At 38.5% G+C, this 19,470-nt stretch overlaps 1 protein-coding gene across 1 annotated transcript in view; it reads right to left on the bottom strand.

Moving 5' to 3' along the window:
- The window catches only part of CATSPERE (catsper channel auxiliary subunit epsilon), a 98,444-nt gene continuing 78,974 nt past the window's right edge, over nt 1–19,470 (bottom strand). Inside the window, exons 18-21 of the mRNA XM_032466555.1 lie at nt 15,257–15,343; nt 8,342–8,499; nt 7,358–7,411; nt 1–424 (exon numbers count right to left, since the gene is read on the bottom strand). Of these exons, the coding sequence (XP_032322446.1) occupies nt 268–424; nt 7,358–7,411; nt 8,342–8,499; nt 15,257–15,343 (456 nt within the window). The 3' untranslated portion in view covers nt 1–267. The remainder of the gene's footprint in view (nt 425–7,357; nt 7,412–8,341; nt 8,500–15,256; nt 15,344–19,470) is intronic.

Genomic DNA, 19,470 nt, shown 5'->3' with positions numbered 1-19,470 from the left:
AGTTTTTTTTTTCTTTAAGCCATATAAAAGTACATAGACTACATTAAGATAAATGTAAACACACTAAGGATTAATTTAATAACATGCATTATATACAAAAATAGTTTTGTTTTGAGTAATTTAAGAACACTTTTCAGATTTTGAATTTGGTGATACTTACTATGCACTTATACTTAGTAGTTCCTAGTCAAACTTATACTCTCAATATAAGGATAGAGACACTCCCTCTACATACATACATTTGTAGTCAATAAACTTCCATTTTTCTTAATCATTCTTTTGTTTTGTTTCAGGGTTGTGAAGTGGTACATCAATAAATGCACTGTAAATCCTCAGATAATAATACAAGTAGCTCAGAGCTAGAAGACTGAGGAACAGGAGCATCAGGAGAAAGAGGATGGCAGCAACCAGGTAAGTACGGGGACTGAAATAAGAGAAAAAAAGTCATTAAAAGTCATCGTTCACTTATTTTGGTTGTTAACTTATTTAGTCAAATAATATTCAAATAGCTGGCTACAAGGCCATTGTTCTCTGTCAGTGAGTAGTAGGATTAATGAGACATCTTGTCTACCCTCAGGATGTCTACCTCTTAGTGCTTGAGGCTGACCAGAGAGGAAAACAGACAGTGAAAGTGATCAGTATAATGAGAGGGGGAGTCACAAGGTACTATGGGAGCCAGGCATGGGGAAGGCTTCCCAGTGGAGGTGACTTTTGAACTGAGTATGGGTAGGAGTTAGCTGGATATGAGTAAGATTAGGAGTGTTATTGTAAGTTAATTAGATAAAAACGCCTGGGAGTGGTGAAAGCGACTAGGTGGGCATCATGTTTCAGGCCAAGGGAGATGCATTTACAAGGCATGGAACATGAGAAAATCTTAAGATCAGCCCCAGACAGTCTGTATCTAAAACTACTTGAGCATGACTAGAGCTTAGGTGTAGGCCCAGTGGCTAGAGGTGAGGCAGCACAGGTTGTTGGGGATGAGAAAGGCAGCTTTATTCAAGCTACAGAGTGTGGATTTTAGTCTGAAGGCAAGAGGGAGTTTCAGAGGTCTGATACAGAGCTGTCATTTTAGAAGGACGATTCTGATTGTAGTGTGAGGAGTGGATAAATGGGAATTACTCATATGGAGGGAGAAAAGCCAGTTAGGAGGTTTTTGTAATAATCAACTATGATGAGGGTTTTAATTAATTCATGGCTGGAGAAATGGGGAGAAGTGGCTAAATCTAGAGTATATTTAGGAGTTAGACTGGATCAATCGTGGTGATTGTTAAGCTGTAGGGTTTGACAAATATGTTAGAATAAGGGCTGTCTCCTAAGTTTTAAGATGAGGTAACTCTGAGGATGGTATCCTCATTCACTGACAATAGGAAGTTCAGAAGGAAATACACTTTAGAGGGCATGTGTGTTGGGCACATAGAATTTGAGGCACCTGAGGGTCAACCAGATGTGCGTGTGTGTGTGTGTGTGTGTGTGTGTGTGTGTGCACACTTAATTAGGTGCTACTTTCAGCCAAGGTCCAGACATCTGCGTCTTCACCTGGGACTCTGCATGAGTGCCCCCCTTCAGAGTGGATGTATTTCTTAAGCCAAACATTGTGCTGTTTTCTGTTTGTTGTCCTGGTACCTGACTTTAGTTTTCAGTTCCCTTTTAAACCATAATTATTTGTTTGCAGTATTTCCCCAGGTCCCCAGTCCCCTTAGTCTGATCTTCCTCCTCAGTGGTTACAAGCTTAATCTAGTTCCAGTGAATCTCTTCCTTCTCGAAAGTCCACTAACTTAACAAAGCATCTGATGTATGCAGTACTGTGCTAGGTGCTGGGAAAACAATAATGAGGAACAATAGACATGGTCTTCATCCTTAGACAGCTTACATTTTAGTGGGGACATAGTAATTAATCAACTAATGAGAAAATAAATATATAATTGAACTTGTGATAAGAACTGAGTAGGAGAGGTATACAATGCAATGAAAGCTCATCGCAGGATTTAACCTGGTGAATTGGGTCAAAAAATGCCCCCATTGGGAAAAGATAAATATTTTAAAATGTGAAAAATTAGTGGGGAGGGTATAGCTCAGTGGTAGAACTTATGCTTAGCATGTATAAGGTCCTGGGTTTAATCCCCAGTACCTCCATTAAAAAATAATAAAATAAATTATCAAAGACTACAAGGGTTTTATACAAACACACACACACACACACACACACACACACACACACACACACACACACACACATCAATAGACAGATAGATACAGCTGTACGTAGATATATAACTTAGAAGACAAATTGAAAGGAGAAGTCAATGGTCCAAGACAGGACAATTTGAGCTTTAATAAGGATAAGTTTACATTGGATTGAAATCCATAAATTATGCTTAAGTCCATGAGTTTATAATATTTGCAGACAAAAAATTTGGTCATCTTCTGAGAATGACCAGAAATCAATTCATTATTGTGAAAATTGAACAAATAAAAAGAAAATACCGAGAAAAAAAATTTGAAGAATTAAATAGAAGTAGATTGATAGAGTTAAGAGGTAAAGAGGGGGAAGGAAGAGACTGCAGATGAAGAAAATAGCATGTTCAAAGCTCCTGCTGTGGAACAGAGTATGGAGAAAGCTGGGAACTGAAAGAAGGTTGGTAGGTGTGGAGCTGAGAAAATGAGGGGAACGTGATGCAAAGTGAGACTGGAGAAGTAGGTAGGGGCTAGATCAGAAAAGATCTTGTAGGCTACGTTAGGAAGTTTTCATTGTAAAGAAAGAAATTTAAAGGTCTCAAGCTACTAAAATTAGCATTTGAAAAGATTACTCTGGCTCCAATGAGGAGAATGAGATAGAATAAAATAGGAAAAGATGAGGGGAGAGCACTGTTAGGAGTCTGCTGCAATAATTCAGACCAGAGGTAATGGTAACTTGGATTAGAGTGGTGGTTTTGGGTTTGGTAAGAAGTGGATTCATTTAAGGGCAATGTAAGAGATTAAATGAGTGGGAAGCAGTGACTGTTTAGATGAGCTGGAGGGGAGAGAGAGAGAGAGAGGAATGTGAACTCCAGTTTTTAGTTTTTCATGTTTTTGACTGCTAGGTGTTTGGCTTGTACAATTTTAGATGTGCTATTTCCTGAGAAGGAAACACTGGAAAATAGGGTCACCATATTGTTTAACTCCAAGAGGGCACCATTCACGTTATAGCCTATGTGAATGGATTCTCCTGGAGCTGTGCAGTGACACATAGGACTGTTTGCAATTACTGTGAAAATCAGTTTCAGACAAATAACGGGGTAAGGGAATGGGTGGTAAGATCATGAGTTCACTTTTGGACATGTCCCGTTTGACTCGTCTTTTGAGATAAAAGAAGAGGTTAAGTAGACAGTGGAATATATGGCCCTGGACTGGGCTCGAGATAGGATTTGGGAGTCATGTATTTATAGATGCTAATCAAAATCATGGATATGGATGAGCTTGCCAGAGTGAGAAGCTCAGAAAACCAGGACTGAGCCCTAAGGAAGGTCAACATGTAATGGCTGGTGTTGTAGGATGAGGCTCTCTTTATTAGAAAGAGAGAGAATGGCTACAGAAGGCTAGGAAAACCGTTAGAGCAAAATGGCAGCCAAAGGAAAAGTCAACGCTGATGAAAGGTCGAAAAAGACAGGACTGGAAAGGTCAGATTTAGTGTAGGCCAGTTCCAGTTCAAGATGGTGACAAAGGAGGCTCCCGAACTTCCTTCCTTCCATGGACACACCAATACTATAGCTACATATGGAACAATTCCCTCTGAGAGAAATACAGAAACTAGCTGAGCAACTCCTATATACTGGGTGAATGAGAAAAAGTCAGCCACATAAAGGTGGGTGGGAGAGATTGAGGCACAGTCTCACCAGAACCCCCACCCCCAGCCCCGCAGCGTACAGTGGGGAGGAAACTCACAACTCCTAGCTTCCGTTGGATCCTGAGGACTCGCAGTGGCCAATCCCCTCTCTCACCTTCTGCCCCTGCTCGGCACAGAGGCAGCATTTCCCGGTCTTTCCATGAAAGAGACCCGTTTGCTTATCTTAAAAGCTGCGATCTGAGGGTCAGGCTCCTAATGTAACACAAATCTCTGCAATCCTCTGCAGAGACTGGAGATGCTGGCAGGTGCCAAAGTTGCACTCTCTCTCTGCCTGTCCCCAGGTCGCAGGTATCTCCCCCAAAAGACTTCACTCATACTTCTGATGCCCCAGCCCCTATGGCTGCTGCTCAGGAGACACGCCACTGGATTGCCTGGCCCTGGTAGCCAGCAGAGCGTATATTCACAGGTCCCACAGGACTGTAACAAATAAAGAAACTGTTCTTATCTGGCTGTTCCCTCAGCATAGGGGAACAGACAGAAAGGCCCATCTCCTAGTCTTCCCCTGAAAGAGGTCTGTTTGCATACTTTAAAAACTGCCTCTTGAGGGTCCAGCTTCCAACCAGGCTGCATCTGGGTGCTGGCTGAGATCCTCCTCTTTGGGACACTGGTGGTCTTGGCACACCCTCAGCTACTGGGAGACACTAAGAACTACGAAGGCAGCTTGGACAGTCTCAAGGGTTTAAGAGAGAAACAGCAGTTAGGGCTGGGCTGAATAGTAAGTTCCATCTCCTATGTAGGATCACTCCTTCATGACTGGGAGAAGTGGCTGTCTTATCTATTGCACGGAAACCAACACAGAAAGTCAAGGAAAATGAAGAAACAGAGAAATATATTCCAAACAAAATAACAAGATAAAACTTCAGAAACAGACCTTAATGAAACAGAGCTAAGTGATTTACCTGATAAGGAGTTCAAAGTGATGGTCATAAAGATGCTCACTGAGGTCAGGGGAAGAATTCATGAGCAAAGAGACAGAGCATATAAGAAAGTACCAAAGAGACTTAGTGCAGACCAAAGCTATTCTAACGAGAAGTAACTGGTGGTGTGATAAGATAGAAAGCAGACTGGATGGATTCATGCCATAGGGATGGAATATAGGATCATGAGGATTATGAGGGTAGACAAGCCTTTTCAGGAGTTTGTCTTGCGAAGGAGGTGTGAGATAAGGTGGTAGGTGGAAGGGGATATGCCTGAGGTTTTACTTTATTGTTTATTTGCTTAAAAAACTTGAGAGTAATTAAAAGCTTATTGGAAGGATCTAGTTGAGAGGGAAAGTTGAATATAGAGAAGAGAGAAGGAATAATTGATCTGGAATTTCAGAGTGGGAAGGACCAGGGTTTAAAGCACAGGTGAGAGAATTGTATTTAAAGAGGATGTAACAGGATAGAAAGAGGAGTGAAAGGGGATAGATGTTAGTTGGTTTTTATGTGTGGAATCAGAAATAAGGGGAGTTCCTGTCTGATGGCTTCTAATTTCTCTGTAAAGGTGAAAAAAATTTCATTTGATGATTGTTAAGGAAAGGTCCACGGAGGAAGCTACTCAGATAGGTGGATGTTATGGAGAGTGGAAATACTGGTTGACCAGAGAAAGAAAGAAAGGTTCCCAGGTGGTGCTGGTGATCTATTTGAAGTTGGTGATCAATCTGCCCTGCTGTGTATCTTTCTTTAGAAGTACTGGGCTGCTCCGATGTAGTCCTAGAGAAAGTAGGTAGTTGGGGGCTTGCCAGAGGGGGCGCAAATCCCAAAAAGGTAAAGGAGTACTAGAAAATGTTGAAATAATGGACTTTGTTTGGAATGTAAGGAAATAGAAAGTAAAAAAAGGAGAGACTGAAAGTAGAGGTGGAGGTCCTTCCCGGTGAGAACGAAGAGTTGTAGTGGGTGGAGTTGGATTAGCGAGCTGAGAAGGTCAGAGGACGAGATGTCTGAACTGATGCTTCAGTCCGCAGAGCAGTTCTGATAGTCCTGACAGTGGCCAAGGTGTGACTCTGGGAGTGGATGGCTAGAGTACCAGAGAGGAGGAGCACGCCAAGGAGTAGGAAAGGCCATGATGTTGGCAGGGTTGGCCATGTGGACCCTGGTGGTGGGTCTTGATACGGAGATGAAAACAGGATGGCGTTGAATGAAGGGAAGTTTGGAGAGGACACAGCAATGAGAACAGAGAAAGGATGGGCGTAGAGCAGATGCCATGAGCCTCAAAGGGTGTTTAAAAAAAATTATTTTTTTTCAGAAGAACCAGGATAAATAAGGATCTGGGAGTGGTAATGGTTCCCCAAGGTACATGGGAGTGTGAGGAAATAAATAGCCATCACTCTGAAGAGCTGAAGGGTGACAGACAGAAGGAGAGCTCAGAGGACAGGATTTAGGTGAGTTTGCTGGTTAAATCGTGGCAACTCCAAAGGACAGAGTAGAAAATTGGGGGAAGTGGTTAAGCACTGGGCCAGAAAGCAAGGAAGTAGTAAGATCTTTGCCTCCTGCAAACTGATAATCAGCCCGGTTTGCTCATGAAGAGTGCTCTCTTACTAGGAAGATGTTCACCACCAGCTCACCCCTGTTCTGCCTCTGGTCCCCTTCAGGGCTCATAACAGAGACTGAACTGCAGTCACTAACTTGATGGGCCATCCCTTGTGCCGCATCGTATTTCCTGGCTGCTAAAATCCAGCTTCTGGCAGATGAGCTGGGGCAAATAGGTGAGATCCCCCTTTACTCCTCCTCCTCTCCTCCCTAACTCACCAACTCCCACTTCTGTTGGTGGATACTTGGGTGGACATATGTTCTTAATATACATCTAAATCAAACGTACAGATCTGATGAGAAAGAGAAGTTGCTGCAAAAAAAACCTGTACATGTTCCCCCAAGCTACCTACAAGTAACATGTGGCTTATCTCATTTGCAGTTTATCTGCACCATTAACCTCCTGTTAGCACAGAGAGTTGAGCAGTCAGTGATATTTAAAGTAGCACCATAAGTAACTTGATGTTTGTCCTCCACTCTTGTTTAACATTTTCAGAAAACAAAACAAAACAAAAACACAGGACAGAGATGCAGTCATCTGCAGTCCCAACTTTCATATAAGATGTTTCACTCTGCTCTCAAAGGAAACTGAAGCTGAGTCCAGGGAAATGCCTTTACTGTCTGTTTCCTGTATGCACTGGAATAATGGCCAGTAGTGGAGGGCTGACTCACGGTCAGTGGGGCCCAGCCACTGTCCTCTCTGTCCCCACTGCTGCAATCTATCATCTGCCCTTACGTGGAGTTGACAGACACTTTTGAAGGGAAAACTGGCTATTGAGGAGGATGGAACTAAAAGGGACCCTAGCTTCAGTAGGGTATATATATACAATTTTAAAAATGTCACATATAGGGCAGAAATATTAGGGTCCCAGGAAAATAGGAGAGGGAGAGGTACGTTTCCTTTTTTGCTGCCACTGTTTCTTTTACTTCCCTCTTTAGAGCTGGATTAGGCTGTAGTCATTACCTGGGAATCACTCCAAAGGTCTCTATTGCAAATATAGCTGTTAGATTACAGAAACTGCAAATTAGAAAAATAATATTAAAGATTAAATTAAATACATTAAAAGACTCCCTGCACATCTCTATGGTAACAACCAAATTATATATAATCTTAGTTAAGGTGTCATTTTCTTGACAAGGGAGAGAATAGATACATTTACATAGGAGCTGTGATGATTTTTTTTCATATGTGTGACTTAAGCTGATCGCTACAAGTTTACTCAGAGCTTGTAAGAGCAGCCTCACTGTCCTCCTAGTGGCTTACATCATTTTGATAATGGCTCCCAGGGCAACAGCAATAATGATATCGATAATAATTAACAATAGTAAGTGTTGGACAGGAATCATAAACAGTTAACATTTATCGAGCATTAATACTTACTGAAAATGAATACTAACTGAGCATTTGCTATGTACCAGGCAACGTACCAAATGTTCTACGTGAATTATCTTTGTTAATCCTCATAGCAGCCGTTGCTTTTAGACGAGGAAATTGAAGCTCAGATAGATTAAGCTCCTTACAAAAGTTTGCAGTTATAAGTCACAGAGCTGGGATTTGAATTCAAGTTTTTTTGACCAAATTGCCCATGATGTTCACCTGCTGTAGGCTGACTCCTTAAGGAAGCTGAGAGCCTTCAATGAATTGTAATCTTTTGGCTGATGGAGGGTTTGAAATGTTGCAAGAAATGCCAAAATGTGACACAGAGACATGAAGTGAATAAATGCTGTTGGAAAAATAGCGCTGATAAACCTGCTTGACCAAAGGTTGTCACAAACCTTCAATTTGTAAAAAAGTGCAGTGTCTTCAAAGAGTAATAAAGTGAGACTTGATAAAATGAGAGATGCTTGTAATTGGACATCTGAGTGAAATCAAATGAGATCAATAAAATAAAAATTTAATTTTTAGTAACTAATGGTAAAATTATTATAAGAAGACATGCATATTCACCTATAGTTTGGATCCAGGATCTTCACACGAAACACATACATTCCATAATGGTCCACGGGCCAAACTAAATGGTTATTGTTAGACTTGTTGATGATCTCATATGGTTGATTTAAGTCTCCTGGTTTTCCAATAGCGTAAGAAAAACAGTGCTTATAGTTCTGAATAGGAAACAAAGACAAAAACCTTAAGACTATCCTCTGACTAATAAACAAGGTTATAGTCTCATTTATTTATCTCGAAAAAGCATTTAGAGATATAATGGCTATTCCCTTCTTCTGTCATTTGAGTGCTGTATACTGTTTTTAGTGGCTCTCCTGGGTTAAAGTTTGATAAAAAGTGAAGCTTAGTGAAAGCAAATGCTGTATTTATTTGCAAACAATAATAAATCAAGGTGTTGAGGACATGTAAGCATATTATTTCCCTAAATCAAAAAAGCACGGAGTCCTCCAAGGATGCTTAATTTAGGGAAAGATACTATTTTGGTGATAAGTTATGGATACAGTAGTCAAGCTGGTATCTTTGGGTTTTCATCTTCCCCTAAGACTTCTGTTTATCCCCATTACCATTACCGTGTCTCTCTGTGGGTCTCAAGGTACAAACAAGTAAGAATACTTCTTTATCCCCTGTTCCCTTTTTGAAAAGCATAGATGAAATGAGACTAGATTTTTCAGTTACTTTATTAAAGCTAAGAAAAGAAAATCCTAGTATAATACATGGCATTGCTTCTGGGTTCTTGTAGGTCCTGTCCTGTAGGCTGTCACACCCTACTGAGAGGGTTCCTCCTCTACCCCTCTGCTGTCTGAAGGGTTTCTCATTTAAGGAGATAAGAAGCCTTGTGGGGCAATTACTTTGGATGTGCCTGATTTTTGGCTGTCAACAACCTTCGTAGTTTTTTTCTCTCTTCTGCCTGTCACTTAGGGCCCAGAGCTTCGTGCTTCTCCCTGTTCTGGTAATGCTGTTCATCTCTATCACGTATTCTCAGTGTGGCTGAATTCTTTCTCCAGCTTTTGAGTGAGGAACTTCCATCTGATTTATTCAAGTGGAATTTATTTCTTGTTCTTTCCTTCACATCCTCCCTACATTTTGACATTTGTCAGTACAATGGTATTGCAGATACAGTGTTCATTCTTGGGTTGATTGATTTATTTAGTTTTAGAGGAGGTACTGGGGATTGAACCCAGGACCTCATGCATACTAAGCATGTACTCTACCACTTGAGCTATTACCCTCCCCCACAGTGTACTTTCTTAATGCTACTTGGTTTTGGAGATAATTAGGAACAGTTCATATAGTTCTTTTATTTGGCTATGTAATCAGGCATACATAGCAGTCCCTTCTACAGCTCTTTCCTTTTGTCTTTATTTATATACAGTTCAGTATTTACCATCCTGTTTGAATTTATTTTGAAGGTGAATATTGCCTTCACACTGAAAATCTTCCACTTCCCTTCTTAGCAGTTCATTTTCTTTTACACAAGTGAATCATTCTATAATTATATTTTAATTATAAGTCCCATCCCCTAAACTCAGTGATTTTTTAAGAGTTCATGAAGTGTTCCTCAATGTCTTGATAAACTGCAAAATAATTATTTTGTCCTTCCCCCTTATCACATTTTCTATTATGTCTTGCCTTTGTCTACCTTTCTACCACTGCACTCCCTGACATATTTATAAAGCAATATGTTGGGTGTAGATGAAAAACAAGTAAGAGGCTCATCATTATTATTTTTTCTTTTGAACATCAAGAAATTCATTTCTGCCTTTCTCTATTTTATGTATGTATGTACTTATTTATTTATTCTTGAGATATAATTGACCTGTAACATTATATTAATTTCAGGTGTACAACAGAATAATTCAATATTTGTACATATCGTGAGATGATAACCACCATGAGTCTAGTTAACACCTATCACCATACATTGTTACAATTGTTTTTCTTATGATGGGGACTTTTAAGATTTGCTCACTTAGCAACTTTCAAATATTACAAGGCAGTATTACTAACCATAGTCACCATGCTGTGCATTACACTTCATAACTGTAAGTCTGTACCTTTTGACCACTTTCTCCCATTTCCCTTATGCCCCATCCCCTACCTCTGGCAACCACTCATCTTTTGATGTATCCTAACTTGAGAACACAATCCATATGATGATGATGATGATGATAATGATGATGGAGGTTCTTCTAGGTCGACACTGACCTGTGAACTTCTCGTTCTACCAGGTTAGTTAATGTGTAAGACCATGAATTTAATGGAAAGAGTATGTGGCAGGTACTAAATATATGCAGGAACTGGACACATATCGCAACAATGCATTTCTGATAGGGACATATGTACTTTTTTTTTATGTAGACACCTGGGAATATTTATATTGTTTCCAACTTCCTACCTCGTTATTTCCTGGCGTGAATGATGATTCCCACTGATTGTTGCTCCTCTTTTTGTGTCATGCCTGATATTTCCTGTTATATTAACAGACTTTTTTTTTTCAATTATTATTTTTTCCCCTTTCTTTTTTATTTATTTATTTTTTAATTGAAGTACACAGTCAGTTACAATGTGTCAATTTCTGCTGTACGGCACAATGTCCCAGTCATGCATATACATACTTATATTCGTCCTCTTTCTTTTTGAATTCAAAGCCCACTTGATCAAGTTATATAGTCTCTGAGAAAACAAATCTGCCCTGGCTTCATGAATTACACTTTGCTTCTAGCCAAGGACTTCTGTGATTAGTATGTCAGTCGTGTTCAGAAACTCAGCTGACATCCTGAGTGGGAAATACGTAGCCAGCCATTCATTACCCACGTTCTCCCTCTCCTTCTCAAACCCCAACATTAACTTGGAAGAGCCTGTGAAAATGCCACTTTTGTTTATGACTCCTTCAGATTTTTCTCTTGAGAATTTACAGTCCCTAGAGCTACTTCTGGGTTTTTATGCAAGCCTCATTCATCCTTGTAGAGTGGGAAGGGCTGAGTGGCAATCAGTGCAGCTCCAGGAATCGGAAGGCTGTTTCCATTTCAGGTACATGCTTCAGGAAGAGAGCACCTCTCATCGCCATGTTGAGTAAGTTACACAGTGACACCCTTAGTCACTAGGACATAACTGGTCTCTGCAGATACTTGCCTTCTATTATATTCAGACTCCAGACTGAGTTCACTCCTTTAATGGTGAGCTCTTTGTTTCTCATATGGTAGAACTGAACATTTAGGGCCTAGGGTGGGCACTCCAGAATCTTTCTGGAATGTAAGCCACTATTTCAGTAGTTCTTAAATGTGGTTCCCAGATCAGCAGTGTCAGCATCACCCGGGAATTGTTAGACATGCAAAATTTGGGGGCTTTACCCCAGATCTGCTGAATCAGCAACTTGGGTGGCAGAACCCAGAGCTCTGTTTTAGCAAGTCCTCTAGGTGATTCTGGAATTTGAGAACCACTGCACTCTATCATACTGACTGAGGCAAGCTCAAGCTCCATGACGGTTAATTACCAGATAGCTCATTACTTCCTAGGATTAGGTTGTTTTGTCAGAATCCTATAATATTTGGGTGCCTTTTGTGAGATTTTGGCATATAGAGTGTCACTTACACCTATCCTCAACCCCAGATTTTTTGATGCCCTTCAACAGGAAGTTAGGAGGGTAAGTTTTGTTTTTAACTGATTCCATTACTAGTTTAATTCCTTATGATTTTTTAATAACAGAATAATACTCTTTATAGATAGGTGGGTGACTTATAATTAATTCATTCATCCCACAAATACTTACTGAGCAGCCGTAATGAGTTAGATGCTGGGGATACACCAGTGAGCAAAACAAACAAAATTCCCTCCCGTTGTGGAGCCTGCGTGTGAGCTGGGGAGCCAGATAATAAATAGGATAAATAAGTAGACTATGTAATGTATCAGAGAGTTATAAATGCTAATGACATTACAGGAAATAGGGAAGGGAGATATGGACTGTCATGGGGTGACATTTAACTTTTTTGGTAGAATAGCCAGGAAAGTCTTCATTGACTGGTTGATTTTTAAGTAAAGGCCTGAAGAAAGGCACTAGCTGGCCATGATGGGGGTGGGGGGTGGGAGTGGGGTGCAGCAAGTCAGGTTGACTTTGTCATAACTCAAGGTGAGACGGGAACCACTGCATGGTTGTGAGCAGAAGAGTGGCGTGTTTTCATTCATGTTTTAGTGGGCTCACTCTAGCTGCTAAGTAAATAGACTTAGGGTGGGCAAGGCTGAAGCAGGGAGACCAGTTAGGATGCTGTGGTTATAGCCCAGATGGTTGGTGATGGTGGCTTGAAACAAGGTGGTGGCAATTGGGGTGGCGGTGGGATGACCAAATTCAGAATATATATACTTTGAAGGAAGAGTCAACAAGATTTGCTGAAAGACCAAATGAGGTAACATTTAGAGGCTTTTATCATGAGTACACTGGGAGGACTTCCATCAACTGAGGTAGGGAAGAAGGTTGGAGGAGTATGTTTGGAAGGTGGATACCAGAAGCTCAGTTTCAGACATGTTAAGTTTGAGATGATGATTGAAGCATTATCAGTTTTCTCTTTTGTTGGACTATTCCCATCCGTCAACATGTGGTTATTTCTCTCAGTTATTAAAAAAAATAAGACCCTCTCTTCACCCCATTGCTCTCCAGCTACCACACTGTTTCTCCCCGTTACTGTAAAACTCTCTGGCAGAGATGTCTATTCTTGCTGCTCTGTATTCTTTTCTTCCATTCTAATTAAACCACTTCAGTAAGGTATTGTCTTTCACTGTCCCACCAAAACTGATCCTGTCAAGGTTACTTGCTATCTCCATGTTACTAAAGAAAATGATCAAGTTTCAATCCTCATCAGAGTTGACCTGTCTTAGCAGAGTACTTGACACGGTTTGATTCCTCCCTCCTTCTCATGAGACTTGCTGTATGTGAAATCCAGAACACCACAATTGCCTGGACTTTCACCAACTCCTTGGATTGTTCCTTTTTCATCTCTTTTGCCCCTCCTGATTTTCCCCATCTCTAAATATTGAAATGACCCAAGGTTTAGTCCTTCTCTTTTAATATCTGTATCAGGGATCCTAACCTCATAGTGAGTGTGTATGTATAAATATATAAGAATAGGTTATGTATGTGTATATTTATATATATATATGAAGTTGTATTTTGTTTTATTTTTATATGGGTACCTTTGAAAATCTGGTGAAATCTATGCACTGCATGGACCCCTCTCAGAATAATGTTTCTAAAAACATAATATAAAACAGGTTGCATTACAAGGGAAACTAGTTATAAGAAATTATAGTTGTCAAAATGTTAAAAACAATGTGGTAACATATAGCACATTTTAAAATATGCACTTCTTTAAATAAACTTAGATAGAAGGGTGTTATACCAGGTTTAATAACTACCATAATTGTCTTGGTAAAGTAGGAAGCAAGCTCATCAGGTAAAAATGAGGATGGGGAAGAGGCGTTGGAGATTTTAGGAGAGAAGAAAGCATGCAATAGCTGTTTACGAGAGGGGGCGAGGGAACGAACTAGAGAAATACAGTCACATTTGTTGGGCAGTATCATGGGACCATTTTAATCATGAAATGAAAGGGAAACAAGTCAGCATGGGTATGTTTTTCTCTGACCACGGTCAGGTGCTAAGGTGGATAGTTGAATTTAACCAGGGTTGTGATTTGGCCACACAAATATAAAGAAGTGAGGGCGGGTGAAGGAATTAAGGGTACATGTTAATAAGTGAAATGATTATTGACTATGGAATTTAGCTGGATAAAGAGGGAAAAGAGAACTTGGGGTGGGGTGAGGGTGGTAGGATCAAAGCATGGAAGGCCATGTCAGGGCGGAAGGATTGTTCAAAGGATTGTTGGGAGTGAAGCTCCTAGGATTTTGTTGCTGGGAAGACAGGGAATGGTAGATGGAAAAGGGACTTTTTGGAGTTGGGAATACAGAGGATAGTGTACATCGTTTGCATATATCTCTGTCTTGACACATACAGATTCTGATGTAGAAGCAAAATAACATTCTTACTATACAACATGCTGTGTTCATGTCACAGGCTGGGGTACCTTATATGTCACTTTTTATTCATGAGATGTGATTTGATTTGCCAAATAACATAAATTAATTTCAGTTCAAGAAAATTCAGTTGGAAACAGTACTGTAGTAACCTATAGTGAAAAAATATGAAAACGAATATATGTGTATGTATATATATAACTGAAACATTATGCTGTACACCAGAAATTGACACATTGTAACTGACTATACTTCAATTAAAAAAAAACAGCATAGGATTGATAACTGGCATTCAAAAATGAACTTTTTGTTATATAAGAATTGAAACTTCAGGCATTCTTTAAAAAGACTCACTCTCGATGCTTTAACATGTTTGTCAGATATTTAATAATCTGCAAATAGATTTTCAGCAGAAAAATTAAAACAAAATTGTTAGTAATACAGGAGCAACAGAAGCTCAAACAGAAATTAAGATGAAGCATTTTAGAAATCATAGTATAATCCAATAGAAAAATTGGATTTGATTTACAAAATTAAATTTAAATCCAAAGTATTTCCATCAAACTTTCTTTAATACTAAAATGCCAAATTAGTTATTTAAAAAAACAATTTGCAAAACTTGTGGTTGCCAAGGGGCCGGAGGGTGGGAAGGGATAGACAGGATTTCAAAATTGTAGAATAGATAAAACAAGATTATACTGTAAAGCATAGGGAAATATACACAAGATCTTACGGTAGCTCACAGAGAAAAAACTGTGACAATGAATATATATATGTTCATATATAACTGAAAAATTGTGCTCTACACTGGAATTTGACACATTATAAAATGATTATAAATCAATAAAAAATGTTAAAAAAAAAAACCAATTTGCAGGGTAATGTATGTCTTACCTCTGGTCCCCAGGCCTCTTCTAATGGGAGGTGCTTGTTAAGCTGAGTCATTGATTTCCATGTCTGAGCTTCTTTCAAACAACCACTCTGTCAAAAATTTTTTTTATACATATATAATAAAGGTTTATACATTTATATAAAGATTATATGTTTATATATAAATTTATTTCTAAGTATTTAATATGTTTTACTGCCATCGAAAATTATATATCTAAATTTTTAATGATTTAAATGTTTGCTGATATACAGAAAAACAGTTGACTTTTGTATGTTGACCTTATACAGAGAGAACTTAAACTCCCTTATTAATTTTAACTGTTTCAAATGAACAGTCACGTTATCTGTGAATGAGTTTTATTTCTTCCTTTCCAATTCTTATATTTTTAATTTATTTTTTATTATTTATTGTTTACCTTGTTATAAAGCTTGGGAACAATGTTGTATAGAAATGGTGAAAACAGGCCTCCTGGTTTCATTCCTGATTTCAGAGGAAAGGCTTTCAAATTTTCATTAAGTATGATGTTTCCTACAGGTTTTTTTGTATCAACATTTTATTAGCCTAAGGAAGTTACCATAATTTTCTAAGATTTATTTTTAAAATAATGTTATATGTGGATGATAAATTTTTAACTAAATGACTTCATCAACCACCTATTGCAATAATCTTACGCCTTTTCTTTTTTATTCTGTTATTATAGTAGGCTACTCTGATTTTCAAATGATTTCAAACTCTTCGTTTATGAAATAGACAAAATGTGGTCTGGATATGTAATTTTTTAATATGTTGCTGCGTTTGATTTGCTAGTATTATGTTTAGGTGTTTTGTATCTATGGTCATGAGTGAGATTGGCTCATAATTCTATTTTCTTTTAAGGTCATCATCAGGTCCTCCTGGATTCACAAAGTGAGTTAAAAGTGCTTCCCACCACCCCAATACTCTGAAAGAGTTTTTATAAGGCTCAAGTTAAATTTTTCTTAAATATTTGGTGACTTTGTTAGGAAAGCCACCTGGGATTAGAGTTTTCCTTTCTTTTCTTAGAGTACAAGAAATTTTGGTGTATTTTTCAAGGCATTTGTCCATTTTATCCATTTGTCCACTGCCAAATTTGTTGTTATAAATTTGTTTATAATAACCTCTATTATTTGGGCTGTAAAATGGTGATATTATAATTCTGTTTTTTTCATTTGTCAACTGGGTTAATTTTGTAAAGAGATGCTTCCGCTCACGTACTATGTGGTTACTCAGTGGTATAGTTCATTTGAGGAAAATAGGTTAAATTGTTTCTTTTTCTTTATTCACCAGTTTTTAAAATAAATAATTAGCTTCCTATCATTCTACAAAGATTAGATTTAGAAGAATCATTGTGAATTCATAGGTTTAATATATTTAATGAGTTTTAACCCATTGCAATAATTATCCTCCATGAAGCTCAAATTATCCCATCTTTGGCCAGTGGGAACCTGTTGATGCTGATCTCTGACTACTTGTACCTGACCTTAGCAGTCTCTGATACTTCCTTGCTGTTGGGTATGCCAGACTGTTCCAGGCTCATCTCAGACATTTCTTCCTCCAGGCTCGGAATCAGCCATTTACCTAAGAATCCCCAGTACTGTTAGGGGGAAATGGTATTTCAAAAAAGCAATCTGAATACTAAGGATACTTAATGGCTACTGATTAGCTATGTTTCTAGGGATTTCGATGGACAGAGCAGGAAAATTTTATCTACCTCTCTATTTGAATACTATATTTATATCCAGATCAGTATCCAGTACCTCAGGGATTTATATTAAGTCCTATTCAAGTTCAGGATTTTTGTCTAAGTTCTTCTGTCTTATATACGTATCTTCTTGCTTTTACACTTGGTGAGGAATGATAATATTGGACTATCTCACATTACACACCTCATAGCTTCAGAATAACAATACGAATGTTACCACCACTGTCATGATTACTGAAAGCAGTTACATTTTTCCCTTCTTCACATTCTCCTCTCTATACTATATCTACGTTATTAGAGAATAAATACTCCCATTATATATTATACTCTAAGCCATTTAACCCTGTAAGTAACTCTGTACTATATTATAATGCTTCCCCGTAGTTCTTATATTGATATCTCTTTAGTAATTTTGGTTTTCTGAAGCTTATTATTTAGTAAGTTACTTTGGAAGGGCTCATGGGAACAATATTATCTGAGCTTTTCATATATTGATAGCAGTTTGTGCCATTTATAGTGTAATGAGTTTTGCTGGGTATAAAATCCTTGGCTCGTTTTTTCCTTTAGTATTTTAAATATTTTGCTCTATTTTCTCCTGGCATAAAGCATTGCTATATATTGTGTGATGATAATTTAATTTTCCTTGTAGGCTACTTGCTTTTTTTGCCTAGATGCCCACATGGGTTGGCTTTCTGATTCGGCATTCTTAAGTGTATGGCATGCTCTTTCAAAAAGAAGTGTCAAATATTTTTTCTCAGTGGGGAGGGAGATGTTTTGTGGAATTATTAGTATTGGTTTTGTTCTTTTGCTTTGGTTTTCTTTTTCAGGAATTCCATTTTTCCATTGATTAGATCTTTACCTATCCTCAGTATTTGTTACTTTCTCTCGAATCATTTTTATTTTGTTCTTCATTTCTTTTTTACTTGAAAGTTTTTTTCTTTTAATTTCATGTATCTTTTAAGGCATTATCTTTTGTTGACATTCATTTTTTAAAGGCTATTTCCACTAAATTTGGAATTCTAGGTTTGGAAATTATTTTCTTTCAGTAACTTAAAGATATTTTTGTTCAAAATTTTCTGTTTTTTATTTCTATTGAGAAATCAGCTTTTTTTGTTTTGTTTTGAAGGTAACTTAGCTTTTTTGTTCTGGCTACTTTAAAGATTTTTCTCTTTGTTTTTGATTTTAGAAATTTTTCTGAGATGTTTCTGGGTTCAGATTACTTTCTCTGTGCCTTGGCGTCCTTCACCAGTTTTGGAAAATATTGCTTCTGGCAAACACTCCGTCTTCTCCCTTTTTAGGACTCCAGTTCTTAGATCTTAGCACTAAATCTCTTTCATGTTCTTTTCTATATTTTAAATCAGTTTATCTCTCTGTGTGTAATTTTGGGTATTTCCTTCTGACTGCTCTGTCATCATTCCCAATAGTTGAGTTCCTAATTCCAGTTATTGCAATTAAAATTTTTTTCCTAGAAGTGATCAGCAGCTCAGATATAGGCATAGATAAGGCAGAAAGATTGATGTTTAAAGTTTTTATGACAGTGAACAGGAACAATACCGGGGAAGTGACATAGAGATATTGGCAAGACAATAGCTGAAGGACGGAACAATGGAGCTCAATTTAGAGAGGAGATGAAGGGAAGAAAAATGTAGAGAGGGAGTAAAGAGGGAGAAAGCAGGGGGCTCAATATAGTGGATATCTAGATTGTGTGAGAAAAAGTAAGAAGCAGAGGAGGAGTGGGAACGAGAGAGCTAACGAACTGGAGGGGAGGTCAGAGACTGAAATGTTTGCATTTAAATGTGATTTTAACAGAGGGAGCAATATTGGTCAAGGTAGCTTTTGCTTTACTGCTATAATAACCCCAATTCTCAGGGGCTTTACGTATTTAAAATTTAATTCTTTTACACATAGTCCAATGCAGAGTCCCTGGTTAGATGGTTCCTCTGGATGGCTCTCCTGAAAGAAGTGAATTAAGAACTCAGACTTTTCTTTATCTAGTGGCTCCTTGAAGTCCCCTGACTGGACCCCCTTCATCCAGCTCTCCTCTACTCCATCTTTCATTGTTGCTGTAACATACAGACATGTGAAGGAAGGTGGGGGGCACGGGATTTCATGGGACATTCTTCAACACTTCATCCTGGACATGGAAGACTTCTGCTCATACTCCAGTGACAAGAATCAGTCACGTGGCCCCACTTAGTTGCAAATGAGGCTGGGAAATACAGTCTCTGTTTAGAAAGCTTCTTCCAGCAATAACCCTACCTGACGGCTGGCAGAATTCAGGAGTCAACTCTAATTGTTTTCAGGGCATAGGGAGACATCATCAAGTAACTGAGTATATGACAGCAACGAGTAGGGATGGGGTAGATGACAGCTGGATCACAGGAGCCTCAAACTAATGGGATTTGACTTTGAGTGAAGAGATAATGATCTGGAAATGATACTGTGGATTAGGAAGAACTTAAATTGCACAGTTCATCCTTAAGTATATGGGGTAGG

This window comes from Camelus ferus, chromosome 23 (genome assembly GCF_009834535.1).
Source record: "Camelus ferus isolate YT-003-E chromosome 23, BCGSAC_Cfer_1.0, whole genome shotgun sequence".
Lineage (NCBI taxonomy): Eukaryota > Metazoa > Chordata > Mammalia > Artiodactyla > Camelidae > Camelus > Camelus ferus.
This window is presented reverse-complemented; position numbering and strand designations above follow the sequence as displayed.